This window comes from Rhinolophus ferrumequinum, chromosome 9 (genome assembly GCF_004115265.2).
Source record: "Rhinolophus ferrumequinum isolate MPI-CBG mRhiFer1 chromosome 9, mRhiFer1_v1.p, whole genome shotgun sequence".
Lineage (NCBI taxonomy): Eukaryota > Metazoa > Chordata > Mammalia > Chiroptera > Rhinolophidae > Rhinolophus > Rhinolophus ferrumequinum.
Window position 1 is genome coordinate 24,473,297 of NC_046292.1, and position 24,461 is coordinate 24,497,757.

The following is a 24,461-nucleotide window of genomic DNA, read 5'->3' on the forward strand; positions in this document are numbered from 1 at the left end:
GTTTAAATCGTAATGGGAACAGATGTCAATCAGTTTGGCTAGCATTTATGTCAAAGCGTTGAAGTCACTTGCTGCATTGAAATAAAAGCAAATTACGAGGAGACTGAAGAACTTTTTATTGCCAGTATAGGCAGGTTTCGTTTCAGAATCAGCATGGATTAAGCTGCTGGGGACTTGCACCCAGTTTTCAGTAATTAATTGAGCAAGTAATTATGATCATCAATTATTTAATGTGGGATAAGTCTGTTTTGGAAAGCATTCCCATCAATAACTTACATGCTGAAAGAAAGATACAGGATTCCTCAATTTGTCATAAAGGGGAGAGTAAGATAAGCCTGGTGAACTTAGTAATGGCAAATTTATCAATATAAATGAGGAAAGTGATGGTGACAAAAAGGATGAAGATGTCTTAGAGGAAGTTGACTCCTGCCACAAACTTCATGTTCAAGGACTCTTGGAAATAGATTAAACGGGCAAACGGTAAAATGTTGGAAGCTGAACCAAAGTTGGAAAGGATTATGACAGTTTGCAAAGGCATAGAAAAGATGCTTATTCTGTATCGTAAGTTATATAAGGAAAAGAAGGCAAGCGCTATCTACTCTTGGTAAATTTTTTTTACAAAGAAATAAAGCCCTTTGATTCTCAAAGTTTCTTGTATTTTATTTTATTTATTTTTAAGTGGTATTTTAAATGATAAAATAGTAAAATATGTTACACAATATTTTCATTTCCCTAAATACTTATAACTGACAGTTTTAAAGGGTTTTAAATGTTTTGATAAAAATTTTAAGGATCACAGAACAATTGTAATTTTTTCCCCTTCTATTACTAAGATCGCTTTACTCTGTTGGTTTCAGCTTGCAGGGTCATTTTTATGGTCCTGCACTACAGTGCAAAGTGAATATTGGCTGTATAAAAATATGTTTTTTTTTTCATAACAACTCATTATATTTTCCAACTTGGTAAAATGATTGTAAAGGTCATTGGTTTGAATAAATTTGAAAGTGTAAGTAGGAGATGTTTGAATGGGAGTAGCAATAGGTAAAGACTAGAATTACCATGTGGGGGTGAGGAAGAGGATTGGGCATTTAATTCAGAGTGGTTTGTTGCAAGCATAAAAACTCTTTGAAGCTTCTGCTCAGTTTTTGAGATTCATGTAAATTTTAAAGTACATTCTAGGATGTTTAAGTTTGTAATATAAATAAGTTTTAAATTACTTATTAACTATTAACAGCAATTCTTTTATTCAGCAAATATTTATTGAACTTCTGTTATGTGTTGGGCATTGTAGACGCTAGGCTTACAGCAATAAAGAACAAACAAAAATATCTCTAGATTAGGATACATTTTTAACCTGCCCCCTACTTTGAGAAATGTGGAATCTCTAATCCTTTACAGTCTTGATTTCATTAAGGGTCTGTTGAAAGAAACTAACTTGATTATTTTTAATTTTTTATAATTCTTAAGCTTTTGTATAAAAACTACTTTTATTGATTTCTTTTTTAGATATTCTCCAAAATGGGGTTAAAACTCCACATTTGTATAATTTCAGTTGTAAGCAGATGGATCTACAAAAAGATGATGTATTTCATGGTCCAGCTTCAGGATGTGTAGGGTACTTGATTCCATATAGCATCCCCAACTTTGCAGTGAAAATTTTACAGTGGCTGTCACAGACACATGTGCGGTAGTAGCGCTAGGAAAGAGCTGTGAATTCTCCTTTGGTTAGGAAGTTGGGTGTGTGTGGATTGTGTGATAGGCATCCTTATGGAATTGTAACTTTAGCTCAGTCATAAAAGCTGAGTAGGTGTTTGCTATTGAATTAAAACTGAAAAAGCTTGAGCACTGTGCACAGTGGTCCAGAGGCATGTAACTGCCTGAAAGATGGGTGAATTACAGGTTATTCATAACAACCAGAACATTTGCTTTGGGAATGGGCATGTAATGGGAACGTAAAGGCAAGAAATGATGAAGCAGTAGAGAAAGATAGGGCCAGATTTTGGAGAGTCAGAAGTTTGGGCTTTTTTCTGGGGAGCCTTTTTTAGAGGGGGGTGTGTGTCCTCTCAACCTACCATTACCTTCATTTATAAAATTGAGGTGTAAACAGTCTTTACTTGATGAGATTTTAGGAAGGTTAAGTTGAATGACGGCACATAAATTGGTTGAAAAAAGTGCCAGGCAGAGGGTGAAGTTCCAGCTAAATGTTAACCACTAATTATAATGCTTTGGGAACCAGTGCCTCAGGTCACCTAAAAAATTCCATAGGCTTTTGATAGAAACAAGAATCACATATGGTTAATAACTGTGGAAAGATTCTTACTCAAAATTTAAAATACGAGAATATAAAATAAAACAACAAAATGGACATTTAACAATGAGATAACATTTTTTTGCCGACCAAATTGAAGAAGTTGAAAAAAACTTCATGCCAAGTGGTAGAGAAGTACTTGAGAAACAGGAACTCATCCTATTGATTGAGATATAGTATATACTTGTATATTGGTGGAATGCTTTTGGTGGGCAGTTTGGTTGCATCTATCAAAAATTTAAGTGCTTGTGCCCTTTAATTTTATGATTCCAATTCTAGGAATTGGTCACACACACACATATTCATTCATACACACACACACACACACACACACATTCACATATGTAAGCAAACTTATGTATAAGGATAACAACTTTAATATTTGGGAAAAAAGCTTGAAGCAACCTAAATGCCCGTGAATATAATACAACGAAATACCGCAATCACTAAAAAGTGTGAATTAGATTTTCCCTTACACTTAGGTTAAAAAAAATAAAAAGAGAATTTCTGTATCCATTTATTTGTATCTTTGCCAGCCTAAGAGGAAATCTCATTTTAATTTTTACTTCAGGTGAGATTGAATATTTAGTGCTTGTTTATATCTTTGATCATTTTTCTATGGGATGCTGCTCTTTAGTGGATTCTAAGACTGCTTTATAGGTAGGGTATTAATCATTGTGATATTATTAATACAGACCCCCCCCCAGATTGTCCTTACGTTTTCCAATTTTTATTTTTATTTTTATTTTATTATTATTTTTTAAGGAGGGCGCAGCTCACAGTGGCCCAGGCAGGGATCGAACCGGCAACCCTGGTGTTATCAGCACCACACTCCAACCAACTGAGCTAACTGGCCACCCCTCCAATTTTTATTTTTAATATGCTCAAGTTTATTAAACTTTCTCATGAGGATTTTTTTCTGTTTCTGGTATAAGACTTTCCTATTTTCCAGTGTTTTCATTTTTCAATTTGTTTTTAGTCTATTTGGAATTTATTGTGGTGTCAAGTGTACGCTGGTGATCCAAATTTTTCAACCTTAAATCGTTACTGGTCATATTCTAATTCTTAAATGTACTTTGGACTTTATATTTTCTATTTCATTTCATTAATTGTCATGCCAGTATCACATATTTTAGTTATTGAACCTTAGATATATAGTAGGGCATATTTTTCTCCGTGTTACTATTATGATTCAACATTTTCTTGGGTATTACTTTTACCCCAAGGACATCTTCCAGATGTTCTTGATAATGGTTTTTGTCTCTTTGTTTTATTCACTCCACCCCTCCTTATTTTGTGAGGAAATTGAGTTCTTCGTAGTATTGATTTTTCCCTTTTATAAGCATGGTATATCACCTATTTACCCACTGAAAAGTTTTGTAGTTTTTTTCCATAACTTTTATATATTTCTTAAGTTTATTTTCAGAACTTTGTATATGTAGTTTTATTGTGAATTGGATTTTTTCCCATTGTATTTTAACTAATTATTGCTGGTTCATAGGATTCTGTTGATTTTTTGAATGTTGAATTTTGTAAATAATCACTCTATTGAAAAGTATTCTTACTCCTAATACTTTTTCAGTCTACTATATTGGATTTTTCAAGTAGACAAGTATATTACCTGTAAAGAACCAAAAATTTTGTTTCCTTTTCACTGTATTTACATTTTATTTATTTTTTTATTGCATAGACTAGAACGTTCAAAACAAGGTGAAATAATGGTACTATTACCACTTCACTGGTAATTAAATGGTAAATATTTGATCTTGTCTGCCAATTTCAATTAATTATAAATGGACACCTGAACTTTGAGTTGAGAACAGTTCTGATAATGTATCCATACTTTGTAGGAGAGATTGCTGTGGTTGATTAATTGTGGATGATTAGTGGTGGAAGGACAGACTTTGTAGGAAGAGAGTCTTAGGAGCCAATTATTTACTATTCTTATTTAATATTTCCATGTTAATTTGGCTGATAATTTGAGAGAAATATCCTTTAGCATGTTAAATAATTACATTCTGTTCTATGTATTTGTTAAACTATCAAGAGGAAAAGTACTTGCTTATACAATACTTGTGAAAACCACAAATGATCAAATGGCATGATTATTTTAAAAAAACAACTAAAAGCATTACTTTGGAGTATATTACTAAATTAAAAATGACCTTATTGTATTGAAATATGTAGAAATCTACAACTCTAGCATAATTTAGTATCGTTTCCCACAGTATTTCTGTAATATGTTGATGTTAACTTTCAAAGAGGTTCTGTGGTTATGTACATTTGGAAAATGCTGGGTAAAGCAAAGCATTACAGGTTTCTTTAGTTTTAGAACTTCTTAGCATTTAATAAATTAACAAGCATTGTTAATAACTGAGAAAAAGATTTGTATTCCCTATGTTTATTTGATCACAGAACTTTTTTTCTTAGAACATCTTGCAGAAATGCAAAGTATGGCATTTAGTTAGTAAAAAAGGCATTGAGAGATTGTGCACTACATCAAATCCTTGAATGATGTCATTTCATTCAACATCTCGTTATAATGATGAGATGCCTTAGGAATTTGTTTATATCAGTTAGCCTATGGTAAAATTGGTGGTGTTACACTCGTACATTGTTTTGCTTAAAGTAACAGAACCCATCGACAATGTTAAATGAGGTCTTACTGTTCAATATTCTAGAGACTTTGGGCATCCCAAGATGAAAAAGATTCATCTGTACAGTAATACTGACATAAGTTAATTGTGCCAGAAGTGACTGTAAATGAAATATAAATTAAGTGCTGCAGAGAAGGAGTAAATAATACTAAATGGGTTATCAGCAAAGGGCTCACTGAAGAGCTATACTTTGAAGAAGCAGTGGGATTTCATCAGATAGACATCATTCCCATAGGGAGAAAATTTGAAAATGGTGTGATTAGAATTTTGGGATAAGAGTCAGAAATGACTTTACTGTATAGCCAGAGTGATTATTTTCAGAGTTCAGATCTTCTTCCTGCCTTCTCCTTCAGTGGTCTTTCTTAGGATAACATCCAGTACCCAAACATGACTAATACTTACAAACTTCTGACACTTTTGAGAGTGAAAGGGAGCACATTAACAATTACGTATCGATGATTGGCATAAACGGAGATGCTTTTGGCTAACTGGAATATGTGGTCAACCTGTCTATAAAGAATGTCCTGTAGGATTTGGTCCATCATTAGTCATCAGTTTTATCTTAGTGTGCTGGCCTGCTTTACTTCTGGAATTCTAATCCACATAGCCTTTCTCTTCTTTGATTTCTATATTCTTTCTACTGCTAAAAACCTTTACGTTTGCTTTTCTTTTCTTGAATCTTCTCTCCCACCTTTTCACCAGTTTCAATTCTAAGTCATCTTTCAAATTAAATTAACAAACAGTTTCTATACTCTACCTGACCTCTGTATAGGTTAGCTCACCATGGAGAGTAGAGGATTTATCTAAAACACTGAGGTGAGTTAGAAATAGAAATGATAGTTCTTACTATTGATCAATTAAAGGGAATGGAGAAAAACCCCTAATTTTGAGGGTTCTCATTTGATTCCCAGGGTATTGGGGATGCAACTAAAATGAAAAAGGGGCCAGTGGTAAAAAGAGTAGGTTTTAGAGGGGAAGGAAATGAAGCACATTTCAGTTTTCAGTTTCTACTTATTGAAAAACCCACTTCAACTTCTCAAACTATTTTAGAGCTATTGCTGTATTATGTAGTTTCCATTGAATAAGTTTATTATATATACTCTCAAATTGTTACAGATAGTAAAATCGGTTTGAAAATTATTGAAAATAATGTTTATGGTATTAGTCATTCTATCAGTTATATCTAGGAAATTTGAGAACTGTCATCATATTTGTATGGAGGATAGAAGAGAAAGTTAACTTCTTAAAATAAAAATTATTGGTTTAGGATCCAAATTTCTAATTGCGGCTTTTTTCCCCCTTGGGCAGGTGGATATGGATGGTATGTTTATCAATTCACAGTATATTCAGATTTTCTCCCCTTCAGGGTTAGGGATCTTGAGCTTTTTGTTTTGTAAGTAAAAATGTATTTTATCCCCAGTTCATAATTTTTGAAATACAGGGGGCTGAGTCATTTGCCCAGTGCTTTCCTTTTATTTTAAACAGTGAATATATTTTACCAAATGAAATGTTATAGTGAACCCTAATTTTTAAAACGAGGGAAGATATCTTTTATTAGTGTAATAATAATAGCTGTCATTTATTGTGTATTTACAGTTTACTAAGCACCATGCTAAGTGCTTTCAATTTAATCATTTTGACAATCTTTGGAAGTAGTTATCACTATTATCTATATTTTACAGATGAGGAAATTTGAGGCTAAAAGTTGCATAGCTGGTAAGTGGCCAGAGGTGGGATTCAAATTTATGCAATTTGAGACTGGAGCCGGTGCTTGAGACGTTAACTAATGTGCTGTCATACTTCTTAAAGTTACATAACATTTACTTTTTAAGTTTAAATATGCAACAGTTACATATTTTGAAGTCAGTGGGTGGAACTCATGAGACTATTTTGATAACTAAAATCAACTGGTATAATTTGTCTTAAATTAGTATCCACATTCATTTGTCTTTTTAAGTTTTAATTTTGTTTTCATAGTATTGATGAAATCCTTGCTTATAAAGAATAAATATTATAAGATTGAAATCATATCAGTCATCTTCTCTGATTACAATGGTATGGAGCTAGAAATCAATTACAAGAAAAAAACTGAAAAACACACCAGTACACGAAGTCTAAAAAACATGCTAGTAAACAATGAATGGGTTAACAATGAGATCAAGGAAGAAATCAAAAGATACCTTGAAAATGAAAATGAAAACCCAACCATCCACAATCTATGGGACACAGCCAAAGCAGTTAAGAGGGAAATTCATAGCAATGCAGGCCTACCTCAAGAAACAAGAAAAATCTCAAATAAACAATCTAACCTTACACCTAAAATAGCTAGAAAAAGAACAAACACAGCCCAAAGTGAATAGAAGGAAGGAAATAATAAAAATCACAGCAGAAATAAACAAAATACACTCTAAAAAAACAGTACAAAACATCAGTGAAACCAGTAGCTTTGAAAAGGTAAACAAAATTGATAAACCTTTAAGTAGACTCATCAAGAACAAAAGAGAGGGCCGGCCCAGTGGCTCAGGTGGTTGGAGTGCTGTGCTCCTAACGCCAAGGTTGCCGGTTCGATTCCCACGTGGGCTAGTGAGCTGTGCCCTCTACAGCTAAGATTGTGAACAGCAGCTCTCCCTGGAGCTGGGCTGCTGTGAGGTAGGTGTGGGTGGCCATGGGCTACTGTGTGCTGCAGTGAGTGGCCAACCAATGGCTGGCGACTGACTGCTTCAACTGGGGGTAGTGCAAGGCTCATAATACCAGCATGGGCCAGGGAGCTGTGTCCTACACAACTAGACTGAGAAAAAACGACTTGAACCCGCATGGGGGGGGAGGTGGAAGAAGGGGAAGAAACAAAAGAGAAAGGGCCTAAATAAATAAAATCAGAAATGAGGGAAGTAACAACTGATACCCGAGCAAAACAAAGGATTGTAAGAAAATACTATGAACATTATATGCCAACAAATTGGACAACTTGGAAGAAATGGATAAATTCCTAGAAACATAAAATTTCCAAGACCAAATCAAGAAGAAACAAAATCTGAACAAACTGATAACTACTAAATAAATTGAGTCAGTAATTAAAAAAACACTCCCAACAAAACAAAAGTCCTGGGCCAAATGGCTGCATGGATGAATTTTACCAAACATTCAAAGAAGAATTAACATCTAATTCTCAAACTATTGCAAAAAAATTGAAGAGGAGGGAAGGTTTCTAAGCCCATTTTATGAGGCCCGCATTACCCTCATACCAGAACGAGATAAAGAGATTACAAAAAAGGAAAATTATAGGCCAGTATCCTTGATGAAACTCGATACAAAAATCTTCAACAAAATATTAGCAGACGGAATTCAACAATACATTAAAAAGATCATATACCATGATCAAGTGGGATTTATTCCTGGGAAGCAAGGTTGGTTCAATATCCACAAATCAATTAATGAGATACAATACTTAAACAAAATGAAGGATAGAAGTCATATATTCATATCAATAGATGCAGAAAAAGTGTTTGACAAAAATCCAGCATCCATTTATAATAAAACCTCTCAGTAAAGTGGGCATAGAGGGAACATACCTCAACATAGTAAAGGCCATATATGACAAATCCACAATTAACATCATACTTAATGGTGAAAAGCTAGAAGCACTTAAGATCCGGAACAAGAAAAGCATGTTCACTTTCACCACTTTTATTCAACATAGTTTTGGAAGTCCTAGCTGTAGCAATCAGACAAGAAAAAGAAATAAAAGTCATCCAAACTGGAAAGGAAGAAGTAAAACTCACTCTTTGCAGATGACGTGATACTATATATAGAGAACCGTAAAGGTTCCACCAAAAAACTATTAGAACTGATAAATGAATTCAGTAAAATAGCAGGATACCAAATCAATATTCAGAAATCAGTTGCATTTTTATACACCAATAAAATTAAGAAAGCAGTCTCATTCACAATTGTATCAAAAAAATTCCTAGGAATAAATTTAACCAAGGAGGTAAAGGACTTTACTCTGAAAATTATAAGATATTCAAGAAAGAAACTGAAGAAGATACACATAAATGGAAGCATATACATTGCTCATAGGTAGGAAGAATCAACATAGTTAAAATATCCATACTACCCAACGCAATCTACAGATTCAGTGCAATCCCTATCAAAACAGCAATGGCATTTTTCACAGAACTAGAACAAATAATCCTCAAATTTATATGAAACCACAGAAGACCCTGAATATCCAAAGCAATCTTGAGAAAGAACAACAAAGTTGGAGTTATTATGTTACCTGATACCAAACTATGCTACAATTCCATAGTAAGCAAAACAGCACGTACAGGCATGAAAACAAGTACATAGATCAGTGGAACAAAATAGCCCAGAAATAAACCTACGTCTATATGGTCAATTGATTTGTGACAAAGGAGGTAAGAATATACACTGGGGTGAAGACAGTCTTTTCAATAAATGGTGTTGGGAAAACTGGACAGATACATGCAAAAAAAAAAGAAAAGAAACTAGACCACTTTCCTATACTAAAATAAACTCAAGATAGATTAAAGACTTAAGTGTAAAACCTGAAACCATAAAACTCCTAGAAGAAAACATAGGCAGTAAACTCTTTGACATTGCTCCCAGTAATATATATATTTCTTCTTTTTTACATTTATTTATTTTTATTAGTTTCAGTTGTACAAAGCAATGTAATAGAGATTTAAACCCCTCATAAAGTGATAACCCACCCCCCAAGCTTCTACTCCTCTGACATCTTATATAGCTGTTGCAATACCATTGACTGCCTTCCTTGTGTTTTGCTCCATATCCTGTGACTATATATATCTATATATTTAATTATAGTTGACATTCAGTATTATTCTACTTCAGCTTTTCAGGTGTGTAGCGTATTGGTCAGGCACCAGTAATATATTTTTTTAGATATGTCTTCTTGGGCAAGGGAAACAAAAGAAAAAATAAACAAATGGGACTGCATTAAACTAAAAAGTTTTTGCACAGCAAAGGGAACCATCAATACAATGAAAAGACAGCCTACTTAATGGGAAAAGATATTTGCCAATGATACATCTGCTAAGGGGTTAACATCCAAAGTATATAAGGAAGTCATACAACCGAACACCCAAAAAACAATCCGATTAAAAAATGGGCAGAGCATCTGAATAGACATTTCTCCAAAGAGGAAATAGAGATGGCCAATAGACATGAAAAGATGCTCAATGTCACTAATCATCAGAGAAATGCAAATTAAAACCACAATGAGAGGCAGCCAGTTAGCTCAGCTGGTTAGAGCGCGTGCTCTTATGAACAAGGTTGCCGGTTCGAGTGAGCTGCGCCCTCCATAGCTAGATTGAAGATGACTTGAGCTGAGCTGCCATTGAGTAGCCAGATGGCTCAGTTGGTTAGGGCACGTGCTTTTAACAACAAGGTTGTCGGTTCGATTCCCGCCCCAGATGGTGGGCTGTGCCATCCTTCTCCTCCCTCCCACAACTAGATTGTAAACGGCAACTGGCTTTGGAGCTGAGCTGCGCCCTCCACAACTAGATTGCAGGACAACTACTTGGAGCTGATGGGCCCTGGAAAAACACACTGTCCCCCAATATTCCCCAATAAAATTTATTAAAAACAAACAAACAAAAAACCCAACAAACACAAAAAAACCCACAATGAGATACCACCTCACACCTGCCAGAATGGCTATCATTAATAAATCAACAAGTGTTGGCGAGGATGGGGGGAATATGGAAACCTCACGTTCTGTTGGTGGGATTACAAATTGGTGCAGCCACTATGGAAAACAGTATGGAGGTTCCTCAAAAAATTAAAAATTGCACTACAGTATGACCCAGTAATCATGCTTCTGGGTATTTATCTGAAGAAATCCAAAACTCTAATTTTAAAAGACATGTATCCCTATGTTCATTGTGGCATTATTTACATTAGCCAAGGTATGGAACCAACCTAGGTTTCAAATGATAGATGATTGGATGAAGAAATTGTGGTGCATATATACAATGGAGTATTACTCGGTCATAAGAAAGAATGAAATCTTACCATTTAAAACAACTTGGATGGACCTAGAGGGTATTATGCTAACTGAAATAAGTCAGAGAGAGACAAATACCATATGATTTCACTTATATGTGGAATCTAAAAAAATTAACGAACAAACAAAACAAACTGATAGATACAGAGAACAAACTGATGGTAGCCAGATGGGAGGAGGTTTGAGGGGCTGGATTAAAAGGGTGAAGGGATTAAGAAGTACAAATTGGCAGTTACAAAATAGTCCTGAGGCTGTGAAGTACAGCATGGGGAATATAGTCAATAATATTGTAAAAACTGTAGTGTCAGGTGGATAGTAGACTTATGGGGGGGAGTCACCTTGTAAGGTATATAAATGTCTAAACACTGTTGTACACCTGAAACTAATATAATATTGAATGTCAACTAATTGAAAAAAACAACAACTGAAAAAAACCAAACTTACAGATTCTTAGAAAGAAAATCAATTTGGCTTTTAAGTTCATTTAAATCTTTCATGGAACTTGAGGGATTAGTAGTAGGACATTAATTTCAAAGCTAAGTTACTCACTACTTACATCTCATTTCTTATTTGTAAATATATAGTTGGACAAGAAGTACCCAAACACATATAGTAAAAGAATATTATCACAAAACTAAGTGTTACTTGTAAATTTGTCACCCAGTTGGTGACATTATAGGCCAAACAGGTGTTCTCAAGTCTGCCCATCATTAATCGAGAACAGTGTTTGTGTTACCTGTTTGTACAATGTTAAGAGAATAGTCACCAATAGGTTTAAAATAAAACACTTAAAAGCAAAAAAAAAAAAATCAGAGAGTCAAAGATAGACTGTCCCTTAATTGATGCTGTACCTTACTAAGTTCAAAAAGGTAAAGAAATTTACATACAAATGAAGTAATCTCTTAGTACAGGCAATTGCACCTGAGTGGCTTCATTGTATTAAATGTGATTAACACATTTAAATGTTTGTTTTAAAAATTACTGGTATATGCTATATAATATATCTCTAGTTAATCTTGTTTCAGTACTGTCCTTCTGTTTTTAATACCAAAACTTCCTAAAAGTACAGTTGACCTTTGAACAACACCAGAGTTAGGGGTACTGACCCACACACAATCGAAAATCCACATATAACTTTTGACTCCCCCAAAACTGAACTGTTAATACTAATAGCCTACTGTTGACTGGAAGCCTTACCAGTAACATAAATAGTCAAGTAACATATTTTGTATATGTATTCTTACAATAAACTAGAGAAAAAAATGTTACGAAGAAAATCATTAGGAAGAGAAACATACATTTACAATATTTATTGAAAAAAGTCTACTTGTAAGTAGACATGCAATTCAAACCTGTGTTGTTCAAGGATCAGTTGTACTGTTAATGGTGAACCACTCTGCCTCTCTTGCCAGCTCGAACTTTCAGTGACATCAAATTGGTAGTTTAAAAATCAGGAACAGTGGGAGTATTTATACCATGAATAGCAGCAAAAGCTAAAAATACATTAAGAAAGTACCTAAAATTATATGTCCTGGGGGCCAGGTAGACATGTCTGTGCATGAGTTTGGTTTATTATTTTGTTGGTTGTCTATAGACTTAACAAAGTGATTATGGAGGAATTATTTGTAATGTAAATTAAACTTAAAATATGTCAAGTCTTTATTACATTGTGAATTGCACAAATAATTAAGGAAATTTTTTTCCAGTATTGGAAAAATATTATCAATGAATGTTATTCATTGAAAAGAAAGAATAAATGGAATTTCGACGTTCATCTTGGTAATTTCACTTTCATACTTCTCACCAAAGTAAAAGGAAACATCAACACTCATGTTGTAACTACATCCGTTCATCCATTGCTGTTACAGTTTGGCTGTGGATATAAGAGTTCCCCAAAATATCAACAAAAGAATTCTGTGAGAATGAATTAAACTTAGGTGCCTATCTATATGTCTGCATTCTTTTTAGAGAGTTGGTTATTAAACATTTGCCATCACATCATTGGGTAGAATTCGCACAATATTTTAGCAGTAAAAATAACAGGTAGTGTGCATTTGGGGAACTTGAGTGGTGGTAAGGCTGTAGATATATATTCTAAAACTATAATTGACTTTGCCTCCAGACTGGGTAGCAGGTAGTCTCCTCAGGAAGCCAAATGCAGGACCCTCTGTGTGTTTGATGACAATAGTGGAATAAAACTGGTGGATGCTATTGCCAATGAGAATTTAGAAGAAATGCTTCTTTTTGTTTTATTTTGATTTTTTTCCCTCACTTCATTTTTACAAGAAGAGCTGAATTGTGATTTGACTGATAGATAAATATATGTAAGCTGTATTTGTGGCTCATAAAGTTGGAAATGTTATATGTGATAGAGATAACAAGGGGGTATTTTTCTCTCTACAACGTGTTCACTCACCAGTTACCTTTTGGGAATGAACTGAAGACACAAAGCTCTGTTCCTTGTATGTAAACAGTGCAGGGACTACCTCTGAAGTCCTGACCAGCACGTGTTCTTCAGGATTAGAGTCCACACTCTGAAGGTGAAGGCATTATGTCCCAGACTGGGTCCTGGCAAGTCTTGCAGGGGGCTTATCTGCCATCAGCTTAGCTGCTTCTCCAAGGTGACTCCTCTCCCCAGAAACCCAAGGCTCTCCCTTCCTGGGGCTGTCATTCACCCAGAGGCCATTCCCACTCTCATGCCAAGCTCTGCCTTGTTTTGAGCCAGGGAGGAGAGGCAGTCCAGGTGTCATGCACTCTAAATAACCTGTGTCACAGTGAAAAAAAGAAAATTTTTGTTTTTTAATGAAAAAGAGGAATTTGAGAAGTATTAAAGATGGGGAACTTCTTACCTTTCTTTAAGACTGATTCAGTCAAGGATCTGGGTCAAGTGGTGTCCACATTTAGTCTTCTTTCTTATATACTAGTCTACAGAAACAGGGAAGCAAGATTTCCTTGTTTAAACTTACTTTAAGTGAGGTGTTCCAGATCTGGTACCATAACTCACTGGACAGATACAACACACAGCATGTTTAGATAAGAATGAGCTTTATTGGATTCCTGGTCTGTGATGGCACTGTGCACCTCGTGTGTCCATTCTGGACCCTTGTTCCACAGTAGTGTTTGAAGGGTCTGGGGGACCCTACACAGGCAACCCAAAGACGATTCGGGAATAGCTTTTGAATAAAAATCTTGTCTATTTGCCTGCCTTCCTACCTACCTACCCACCCACCTACCCTACCTATGGTTTTGTCAATAAAGCTAAAGTAATTAAATTATAGAGGGTGCCAAAAAATGTATGCACATTTTAAGAAAGGAAAAAACTACTAAAATTGTAATATTCAATATATACTGATAACAAAAGATGAATACAAGTCATGTTTGACTTCTGCAATTACAAGAGATGTTCCAACTGGTTACCATCAGTGTCCAGACACTTCTGATTACGGTGAACTACTGCTTGAGTAACGTTGACCAAAGTGTCCACTTATTTTGGCACCCTTGGTTTATATACTAGGGGGTCAGGCAGGCATGTTGGCTGATTTGCCTGGGAGGTTAAGGTGCCTGCAGGAAGGTTGTATTTGGACAGCTGAGGCTGCATGCAGAACAGTGGAGGGTAGGGGCAGCAGAGGAAGAATGGAAAGTACTGCATGTCTGTTTTCATGGTTTCTTTTGTTTGAATATTTGGTGTTTGAGACATGTACGTATCATTCAACAATAAATATTTAGCGAGTGTGTACAATATGCCAGACACCATTCTAGGCATTTTGCACATATCAAAGAACTACTCTTTAATTAGCTTACACTCTAATAACATGACATGATATATATCATAAGAGAAGAAAGACGGAAATGGGGAGATGGATTTACAGTTAGGAAAGGTAGACTCCATAGTAATCTGTGTCTGCTCTCATTTTGGAATTTTAATGTAATTACGGATTTTAAAAAATGGTGGTCTGTATTTCTGTGGCCTTTTAAACCTGAACTTCTCCACCCTCCTCTCCCCTCCACTGAAGTAGGACTGGATTGGATGGGGCAATGGCCAGGATATTCGTTGGACCACCCCAGGTTTAATTGTTTTGGCATTCTCTTTCTTCTTTACCTGAGGCTACTGTAAAATAGATCTTGAGGTATATCTCTACTTGCAGCTTAGGTCCTTTTCAACACTGCAAAGGCTAAATTAGCTCAGATCTGTTTTGTGTTGACGTGAGTTTCCTTGCACTCAGGTAGCTTGTCTGTAAGACTCTATACTGAAGATTTAGACAAATGTATCTTTAGAGGAATGGGTATGTATGGACTTGGGGAAAAAGAAACCCAAGAAATTCCTCAGCTTATTTTTTGCTGTTTTTAGCCACTTAGAGATGTCACCAGCCAGGGAAAAAATGCATTCGTCAGTTCACTGGGGAGAACATTGGTTGGATTCCCCAACATTTGTTACTCCTTTTTCACATTGTGTAGCAGACAGATGATCTGAGTGAGCTGAGGAGACTTCATGACTTCGTTGTCCAAACTAAACAAGGTAATGCCGTCCTCTCTGGCAGAGTAGTTGGTTCAGGAAATAAAGCCTAGGTCAGTGACTGGTTATGAGGTGGTCCAGTCCATTAAATGCTCAGGAACATTGATTGCTAGGAATTGTGAGACATCTCTTTATTTGGCTATGGTGCAATGCATGGATGAAGCTAAAATTTAGTGGGAAGAGTTGAGAGATGCATAAAGGAGGAGAGCTAGAACACTGGTAAAAATGTGCTTGAACCTTACCCAATTTCCAGACTTTACTTTTATATGCCAATAAATTCCCTGTAATATTTGAGCTAATTTACACTATACTTGACAATGCGGGGGTTAGGGACACTGGCCCTCCCACTCCCCCCATGCAGTTGAAATTCTGCATATAACTTTGGACTCCCCAAATCATAACCAGAAGACTTATCGATAACATAAACATTCAATTAACTATATTTTGTAGGTTATATATATTGTACACTGTTTTTAGACTAAAATAAGCTAGAGAAAAGAAAATGTTGCTAACAACATCATAAAAGAAAATAACATTTACAGTTTTTATTGGAAAAAATCCATATATGTGGACCTGTGTAGTTCAAACCCACGTTCAAGGGTCAACTGTATTTTTCTCAGTATATTTTTAAACAGCTTTATAGAGATATAATTCATATGCCATGCAATTCATCCATTTAAAGTATGCAGTTTAGTAGTTTTTTTTACTGTTTTCACAGTTGTGCAACCATAGTCAATTTTAGAACATGTTCATCATCCCAAAAAGAAACCCTGTACCCATTAGCAGTCATTCTCTATTTCTTCGCCACCCCGCAGTGGTCAGCAGCCACTAATCTGTTTTGTCCCTGTGGTTTTGAAATGTACATCCAGGGTCAACAAAAGGGACTTACTGAATGATACTGTATCTGTTTGTCAACAAACATATAAATGGTTTGGCATCAAAGGGCAATGTTGTGGTCTTTGTATTTTGTTTTCTATTTGAGAGGGAGGTGGGAGAGGTAGGAAAACAGGGTTTGGTTTTTAACCATAGAGGAGGAGGAAATTTAATACTGGAATTTTGGCCATTCAGAAGCTTGTCTGCTCAATTGTCAGCGCCTGATGTCCTTCCCCTCTAGGTTTCTTCATTTCTTCTGAGTCATAGTCAGTTGCTGATATTTCTTGTATTCAGTATAATTTTAATTAACGTATTTCATTTTCATTTTGTTAAATATTTTCATAGTAAAATTTGAATGGTCTAAATTTCAGATACTCTTTTCCGTTTAGAATGTGGAAGTTGTCGATCTTTTGTGTTCCAGTTTGCAGAGAAGTGTGATGTCAGTCTGGTTCTTGTTTCTTATAGAACTCAGTCTTATCTTAGTCAGGAGTTAGGTTTTATAATGAGCTCACAAGATGAAATGGTACATAGTCCAAATTACCTTAGAAAAATCTCGTTAAGTCACACATAAGTATAGACATACCACCCTTAGTAATATCATTAAGTACCATTTTTTTTCTTACAACATTGAGTATGATTGTAGTTTCTTTGGTTGAGCACCATGTAAAGTGTCTCGAGGCAGTGTTGTACAAAAAGTGCATTATTTTTAAACACTTGGGTCCCTAGTGCAGAGAAGTGCTTTCATTATTTGGCTTGAAGAGTCTCATCTCCCATTTCCCTTTCATTCTGGAGCATAAGTCATTGAATGAAATGGTAGGTAGAGTGGCCTTTTACTATTTCTTTCCTTTTCAGTGTTTATATAGTTGAATTCAGTTACATTACATGTGTTTTTGAATCACCTGTACTATAGTTTTCTTTATTCCTCTTGTTTTCTTTTGGAATTCTGAAGTCTCACCAGGATGTCTTTTTTTTTCTTTTCATTTCCTCTTTGGTATTTGGTGGGGTCATTCTATCTCAAATATTCATATTTTTAGTTCCGGGAAATTTTCTTGTATTATGTTACCTCTCCATTGTTCTGTTCTTTGGGGATGCCTCTGAGATTGTTGTTTTCTATTGGTTCAGTCTTTCATGTTGTCATATAAAATATCTTTGTCAACTCTTTGACTTTCTGTTTTATTATTTTTTTTGGAAACTGATTGAGAACTTTGTCAGTAGCCTGTCCAGTAAAATTTTTATTTTTGCAGTCATTTATTTATTTCCAGTATTCTCTCACGTCTCCTTTTCATGGCCATCTGTGTTTTAGTTATTTGTATCTTTAGCCTCTCAGACATCTCAGATACCACTTAAAATACTTTTAAGAAGTTTCTTTTCTGTAAATTAATTGTTTTTTTTCCTGATGTGGTTGTTCTTGTTCACTTTGAACCTTATCTTTCACAGTAATTCTTTCAGAAGCCGGGAATCCTTGGTTGTCTGTTCACATTTATGAATATCAGATACTGTTTATTATTATAGCTAGCTATTGTGTTTCCTCTGCAGATGTGTAGATAGCTACCTAGTAACTAGATTGTTCTTTTCCCCTTAGAAATGTTTCTCCCTTGAATGGGTTATAGTAGGCAAGGTTTATCAAGAAGCAGCCTTTCTTAGCCTTTCTTGTGTTCTTGCCTCAATGACAGGTAGGGCAGGGAAGCAGGAAGCTGGAATACTCACACTTGGCTGAATTGAGTAGACCTTTAAAGACCAGGAATGGAGCATGCCAGTGTCTGCAGCTTCTGGGTGGAGTTGCCTCTGCTTTACTTTTAACCACCCCCCAACCCGTGTCCCTTTTAAAGGTCTGAAATTATCTCACACTTGGCTTTACTTCTGTCTTAGGCCCTAGCATTAAAATAGCAACCATCCCTGTAACGTGGCTCATTTTCATTTAAAGAGCAGCAGATTTCTGGCTTTACTTTAACTTAAGAGCAAAACCGGTTGATACTGATTGTTCTGTTCAGTTTTGATGCGAAGTTTTGCATAGTTCTCAGTAAGTATTACTAAGTTCTCAATAAGTGTTTATTGAGAATACTTACTGGCTTTATTATTATTATTATTATTATTATTATTATTATTACAAATATATGTGATCCTCTAGTGACATGAAAGTGATTTTTTTAAAAATAAGGTTTTTTAATAGAGAAGTCTCTCTTCAATTTTGGTTTGTGGATCTTGGCCTGAGAACTTATTTATTATAAATTTTATTTTATTCTATTTGGTGGTGTTTTTGTTTATGTTGTGTATTTGTATACTTTTGGTTGAAAATCAGCTCTTGGGGCAGTCAGGAGGGATATCAAAAAGTATGCTAGAAGGATATGATAATAATGTTCTTTTTCTTTTTCTTTTTTTCTCTTTCAGTTCGAGCAGAAAACTGGTGCAGTGTTTGATGAAATTGTAGAGAACTGTAAGTACCATTTTTGAAAATAATCAATCATGTCTTTAGATAGATAATAAATTTAAGTCTAGGTAGAGCATTTATCTATAACAGGGCTGATTAATGTGATGATCCAATTTGATTTAGTTTAGATCTCATTGTACTGTTAGTATTTTAAGCAAGTTAATCTGAACCTTAAGTCTTACTCTTTTTTGTAAGTAAATGTTGGTGCAAAAGTAATTGTGGTTTTTGCAATTAAAAAAAAATTTATATGCAATTATTTTTAACCTTTTAAACCACAGTTACTTTTGCACCAACCTAGTATTTTATTCTCACAGTCATTAATGTTGAAATACAGCCACACTTTGTGTATGTGTGAAGTATATAGAAGTTTATACTTAACCACTTAAAGGTTTCTACTTTGTTTATAGAGTCTCTTAATTTTCTTTCCGTAGTACATGATTTTCTTAAAAAAACCCCACAGAAAACCTCTGTTTCTTCTGATTATAAAAGTAATACATTCAATTTTACAGTATGAAAATGAGTAAAACTGAAAAGCCTTTGTCTTTACCATTCTCCAAAGATAACCAGTTTTAAAAATTGACTATATATCTTTCCAGACTTTTTTTTTCTATGAGTGTATATCTATATATGGCGGCAGAAGTTTATGTATGTGTGTAGGGATTATATGAATACTGTTCTTGCTTTTTTCATTCAACTGCTAGACATCTTTCTGAATCTGTGAATTTGGGCATATTGCCTCCTTTGTAATGGCTACTCTATTATTGTATGGCTGTACTATAACCAACTTCCTCTTTTATACATGTGTATATTATTTTTAATTTTTCACTATTACAAGCAATATTGAGTATGTGTTCCTATACACATCTTTGTCTACTTATTGAAGTGTTTCTATAGTTTAAATTCTAAGAATAGAATTGATGAATCATCAAAGGATATGTATGCGCTTGTTTATGAAGGGTAAATTTTGTCATCTAGAATTCCTAAGTCAAGGGAAATGTGCATTTATTTATTTATTTATTTATTTAAGTTTACTTCCACCAGTAGGATATTTGAGAACCGTCTTTCTCTTTGGAATTAGTTAATATTTTTGAGTGACAACAGTTTTTAAACTATTTAGAGAAGTAACTAGTTCTCCTGATCTTTAGTGGATTTAGTTGTCCTTTTTCTTACATACAAGCAACAAAATTAGACTCCAGCTTGCTTATCCAGAAGAAACTTTAGAAGTATACTGGGATATTTCTCAGAATTTAGGACGGAGGTATAGAACAAATTTCCCCTAGGAAACTCACTGAAAGGAAATCATGAGCCTGCTCTATCTAGTGCTGCCAGAAAGCAGTGATGTTCCAGTGACTTGCATTCTTTCTGTATATCCATTTTAAATTTCAAGTTCCTAGGAAAAATATTATGATTGTGCCAGCTTGGATCTGGTACAGTCATCTGTACCAGGGTGAAACAATCATCTGTGGTCAGGGCAAATAGGGTCAGAAGGTAAAACGTGGCTATTAGGAGGTATTCCTCAACAACTACTACTCACTTTCACCGTATAGTTTTTGATTACCTGCTTCTGGACATGCCTTCACTCAAGTCTGTGTACTACGTAGTAATAGAAATTAATCAGCTAGCTTTCGAATGAAGGTTTTAATCTGATGCTTTGTTTATTAAAGATGTTGCAGTAACAACTATCTTAAAGTGGTAGCAGGAATCTAGCCAAGCTGCTGTACTTGGGTCCCTGACCCAACATTTTGGGGTTTATGTTTCTGGTACCTGGTGTAACAGCCCCGCAAACATTTTTGGGCTATAGGTTTACAGCAGGTTATTTTATACCGAATATTTAGTGTAAATAGTGAGGTAAAAATTGCCCTGTATCTCCCCCTTTCTGGTAGTTTATCATTCAGGGGCTGTTGAAGGCTCTGGAGACAGAGAATTGACTAGCTTGGAAGGGCAAACTGGCCTCTATCCATGAAGGGATTCAGGAACATAGGTACCTCTAGGAGATAAAAAGGCAGACTGCTGCATAGATGATATTCAGGAAGCATCTGATTCCAAAGATGGTCATTCAAGACCTATCATTTATTTTGTCTTGAGGCCTGTATTTAGAAATATGGAAATTAATTGTTTCTCAGGCGAACAGTGTCTCAAAATGTCTAGTATAAAACTAGATCTACCATGTAATCAATGCCCAAGACCATCAAGACATGGGGCTTCAAATATTTGTTTTATAGATCAAATTCAGCCCTCCTCGGGTATAGCTCTTCTGAAACTTGCAGCAGAATGTAGTATCTGCTAATTGTTGGCACACGTAAATTGACAGAGGTTAACCCCATCAATGAGAAATTTGGGGAATTTGGTTTAAACATGAGAACGCTGAGTTGACTTTCCAAAGATGTACTGTTTTCAGTGAAAGGGATTTAAGAGAAAAAAGCCTTCAGCATTTCATGCAAGTCAAAAGAGAAAATAGGCTTGTCCAACTTTAGTTTATCATTTGTCAGGAGAATTTGTGCTGTGGATTTTTAAAAATACATGGTGAAAGAGGAAGTGACAGATACTGTGGATTATCCTAATTCATGTTCCCTTAACCATTGGCAGTTTATGTGAAGTTCGAAAGAAGTTCAGATAGAATAGAGAAATTAAAGCAAACAGACAAACAAACATTCAGACAGTTGCTTCCTTAAATCAAGGACTAATAAGTAAATTGGTTCTAAGGTAACCACCTGGTCATTGACCAATGGTTAATTTTCTTACTGATGAAATTCATTGAACATGACAAACTTGCCAACTTTGAGAGGAAAATAAGAGCATTGCTGATTTGCTGAAGTACAGTTATTTGGATTCAAAAAATTTTTCATATTATTTTGATTACTTGCAATGTACCAGTTTTATTTGTGGAAAACTTTACATGTATTATCTTACTAAAATCCTAATAACAAATTGTATTAATAGATTATGTTCACCTATGTATAACAGAAACACAGTAGAAATTTATATTTCATGTAAAAGAAGCCCAGATGATAAAATGGCTCTTGTTATGAGGAGCCCAGGGGCCTTCCGGCTTTCTGTATCACTTCATTAGCAAATGATTTCCATTCCCTGGTATTCTAAGATGACTGCTGTGGGATAGGGAGGAGGACAAAAAGGCATACTTCTCCACAGAATCACCTTTTAAAGAACTTTCCTAGAAACTCTACCTCTGTACTTTGGTTTACGTCTTACTAGCTATCCTAACTTCAGAGAAAACTGGGAATTATAGTCCTTTAGTTAATTGAGCCCATTGTTGCCAACAATAAAATCAAAGATTTCTTAGTAAGGAGAAGAGGGAGAATTGTTACTAGGTATGCTGTGTCGCCCATAATAACCCTCTAGATGAGGATACTACAACTGTCTCTATTTTGTCAAGGAGGAAAGTAAGGCTTAGAGCCATCATTTGGCTTTTAAATGGTGCAATCAGGATTTTAATGCAGGTTTACCTCACTCCAAAGCTGCTCCTTTTAAATCTTTTGTTACCTATTTCTGAACTATTCCCTAGTTCACTGAAATCATAGGTTTTTAAGAATAATAATTATTTGCTAGAAATAAAGGAATAATTGTAAAGTAACTCGGAAATATTTAATGAGTATTAACCATGACAAGTTTTTGTGGCTGCCTATGGAGTATCAACATCAGTTTGTGTTTTAATTGTATCTGTCATATCAATGCAGCTCAGTTTTTAAAAGAACTGATGAGTTGAAAAGCTTTTTTGTTTTGTTTTGACCTCAGAGCTACTTACATATTTCTGTTTACATGGTCTATTGCTTCTATTGTTGAGTATTATTTGGGTCCTTCTAACATTGTGAAGGAATAATCTTCATGAATATCTGGAAACCAAAGCCTAAAGTCTTCTTTGGGGATGTCAATATAGGTACAAAATTGAGATGACCTTAACTAAAAACACCTTACCATGCTCAAGAATTATGTAGTTTATTAAAGAAAAACAGAATCTTTTTGAATTACATAAAGTTTTGAATGAATAAAATGGACTAAACTAATTTTCGCATTATCTCTATTGCTGAAAGTTATATATTTTTGCAAACAATTTACACCCATATTTTAAGGTTATTATCTTTAAAATTGAGTGATTCCAGAGAAACTTTGACAACTGAAAGGAAGATATAAATTGTATGTGTAGTTTAGTTTAATATGAAAGACTGGTAAAGAGTGAAAGTATGTTGCAAATCTTTGAATATAAGGTGATTCCAAATACAGGGTTCTCACCCATTTTCCCAGTGAACAATCTAAAAACTTCAAATTTTGCCACCTAGAGTATATCTCTTAGACAAAGGGATGAAAAATTTCTATGAATCACTTGGTAATTATATACATAATTAAACCTCATTGTGTTTAATACCGTGTTTCCCCAAAAATAAGACCTAGCCGGACAATCAGCTCTAATGCGTCTTTTGGAGCAAAAATTAATATAAGCCCCGGTATTATATAAGACCGGGTCTTATATTATAGCAAAATAAGACCGGGTCTCAGATTAATTTTTGCTCCAAAAGACGCTTTAGAGCTGATTGCCCAGCTACGTCTTATTTTTGGTGGAACACGGTAATATTAACTTAGAAAATACTGCTTTTCTCCCAGTTATTTCGTGAAAGAATTTTAAGTATGGGACGTGCATATTTTAGGACTTTGCCTTTGTCATCACTATTGTCACTTTGTAAGTCAGGTAACATAATTTTGTAGAGGCTACTATCTAAACTGTTTAAAATAAAATACAGTTTTAATTTGCATTATGATTACCGGTATGTTCTGCTTCACAAACCACTTCAAACTTAGTGGAGTAAATTTATTATGCTCTTGGATTCTGGGGCTTATGTTCAGAAAGAGTATACTGGATGGAGATGCCGTGTTTTGGCTCCACTCTGTCTTGGGTCTTGGCAGAGAAGATTTGGAAAGCCCAGTGGCTTGGTGTTGGAATAACTGGGACTCTCATTCAGTTATGTCTAGTCTGGCCTAGGAGACTCGTCCTGGGACTGATGACTTGCGTACCTATACAAGGTCTCCCCATTGCCGCGCCTTCCTTGGAGCATAGTAGACTCAGGGTAGTCGGACTTTTTTTTTTTTACAGTAGCTCAGGACTCCAAGCAAAAAATAATTCAATGAATAAGGCAGAAGCTGCATTTTTTCTGACCTAGCTTCAGAAGTCACACAGCATCTCTTCCACCACATTCTTTTGGCTACAAGCAAGTCCCAAGCCTGCCCAGATTCAGAAGAGGATATAGAACTCACTTCTTCATAGAAGGGTCAAGGTCACATTGTAGAAAAGCATGTAGGTGGGAGATACTGTTGCAGCCATATTTGGAAAATGCAGTCTATTGTCACAGCATATAATCCTGTCATAGAATAATTTATTCTAAACCAAAAGATGGCTTTAATAAAAAATCATCCTCTAGGTCTATATTTGGATCTTCATAACATTCATTACTTCCTGTAATACATAAACACAGCTGCATGAATCTGATCATGTATGATTTTTTTTTTTTTTAAGATTTTATTGGGGAAGGGGAACAGTGTGTACTTCCAGGACTTTTTTTTTCCAAGTCAAGTTGTTGTCCTTTCGATCTTAGTTGTGGAGGATGCTGTTCAGCTCCAGGTACAGT

The 24,461-nt window shown here is 35.0% G+C and overlaps 1 protein-coding gene across 5 annotated transcripts in view; it reads left to right on the forward strand.

The window, feature by feature from the left end:
- The window catches only part of ZMYM4 (zinc finger MYM-type containing 4), a 131,229-nt gene that overhangs the window by 36,609 nt on the left and 70,159 nt on the right, over positions 1-24,461 (forward strand). For all 5 annotated transcript variants that reach the window (XM_033114939.1, XM_033114938.1, XM_033114942.1 and 2 more), the window contains one exon: positions 18,786-18,831. Coding sequence is in view for 1 of the 5 variants with exons in the window: in XM_033114938.1 (XP_032970829.1) it covers positions 18,786-18,831 (46 nt within the window). In the remaining 4 variants the exon portion in view is untranslated. Of the gene's footprint in view, positions 1-18,785; positions 18,832-24,461 lie in introns of those variants that run through there.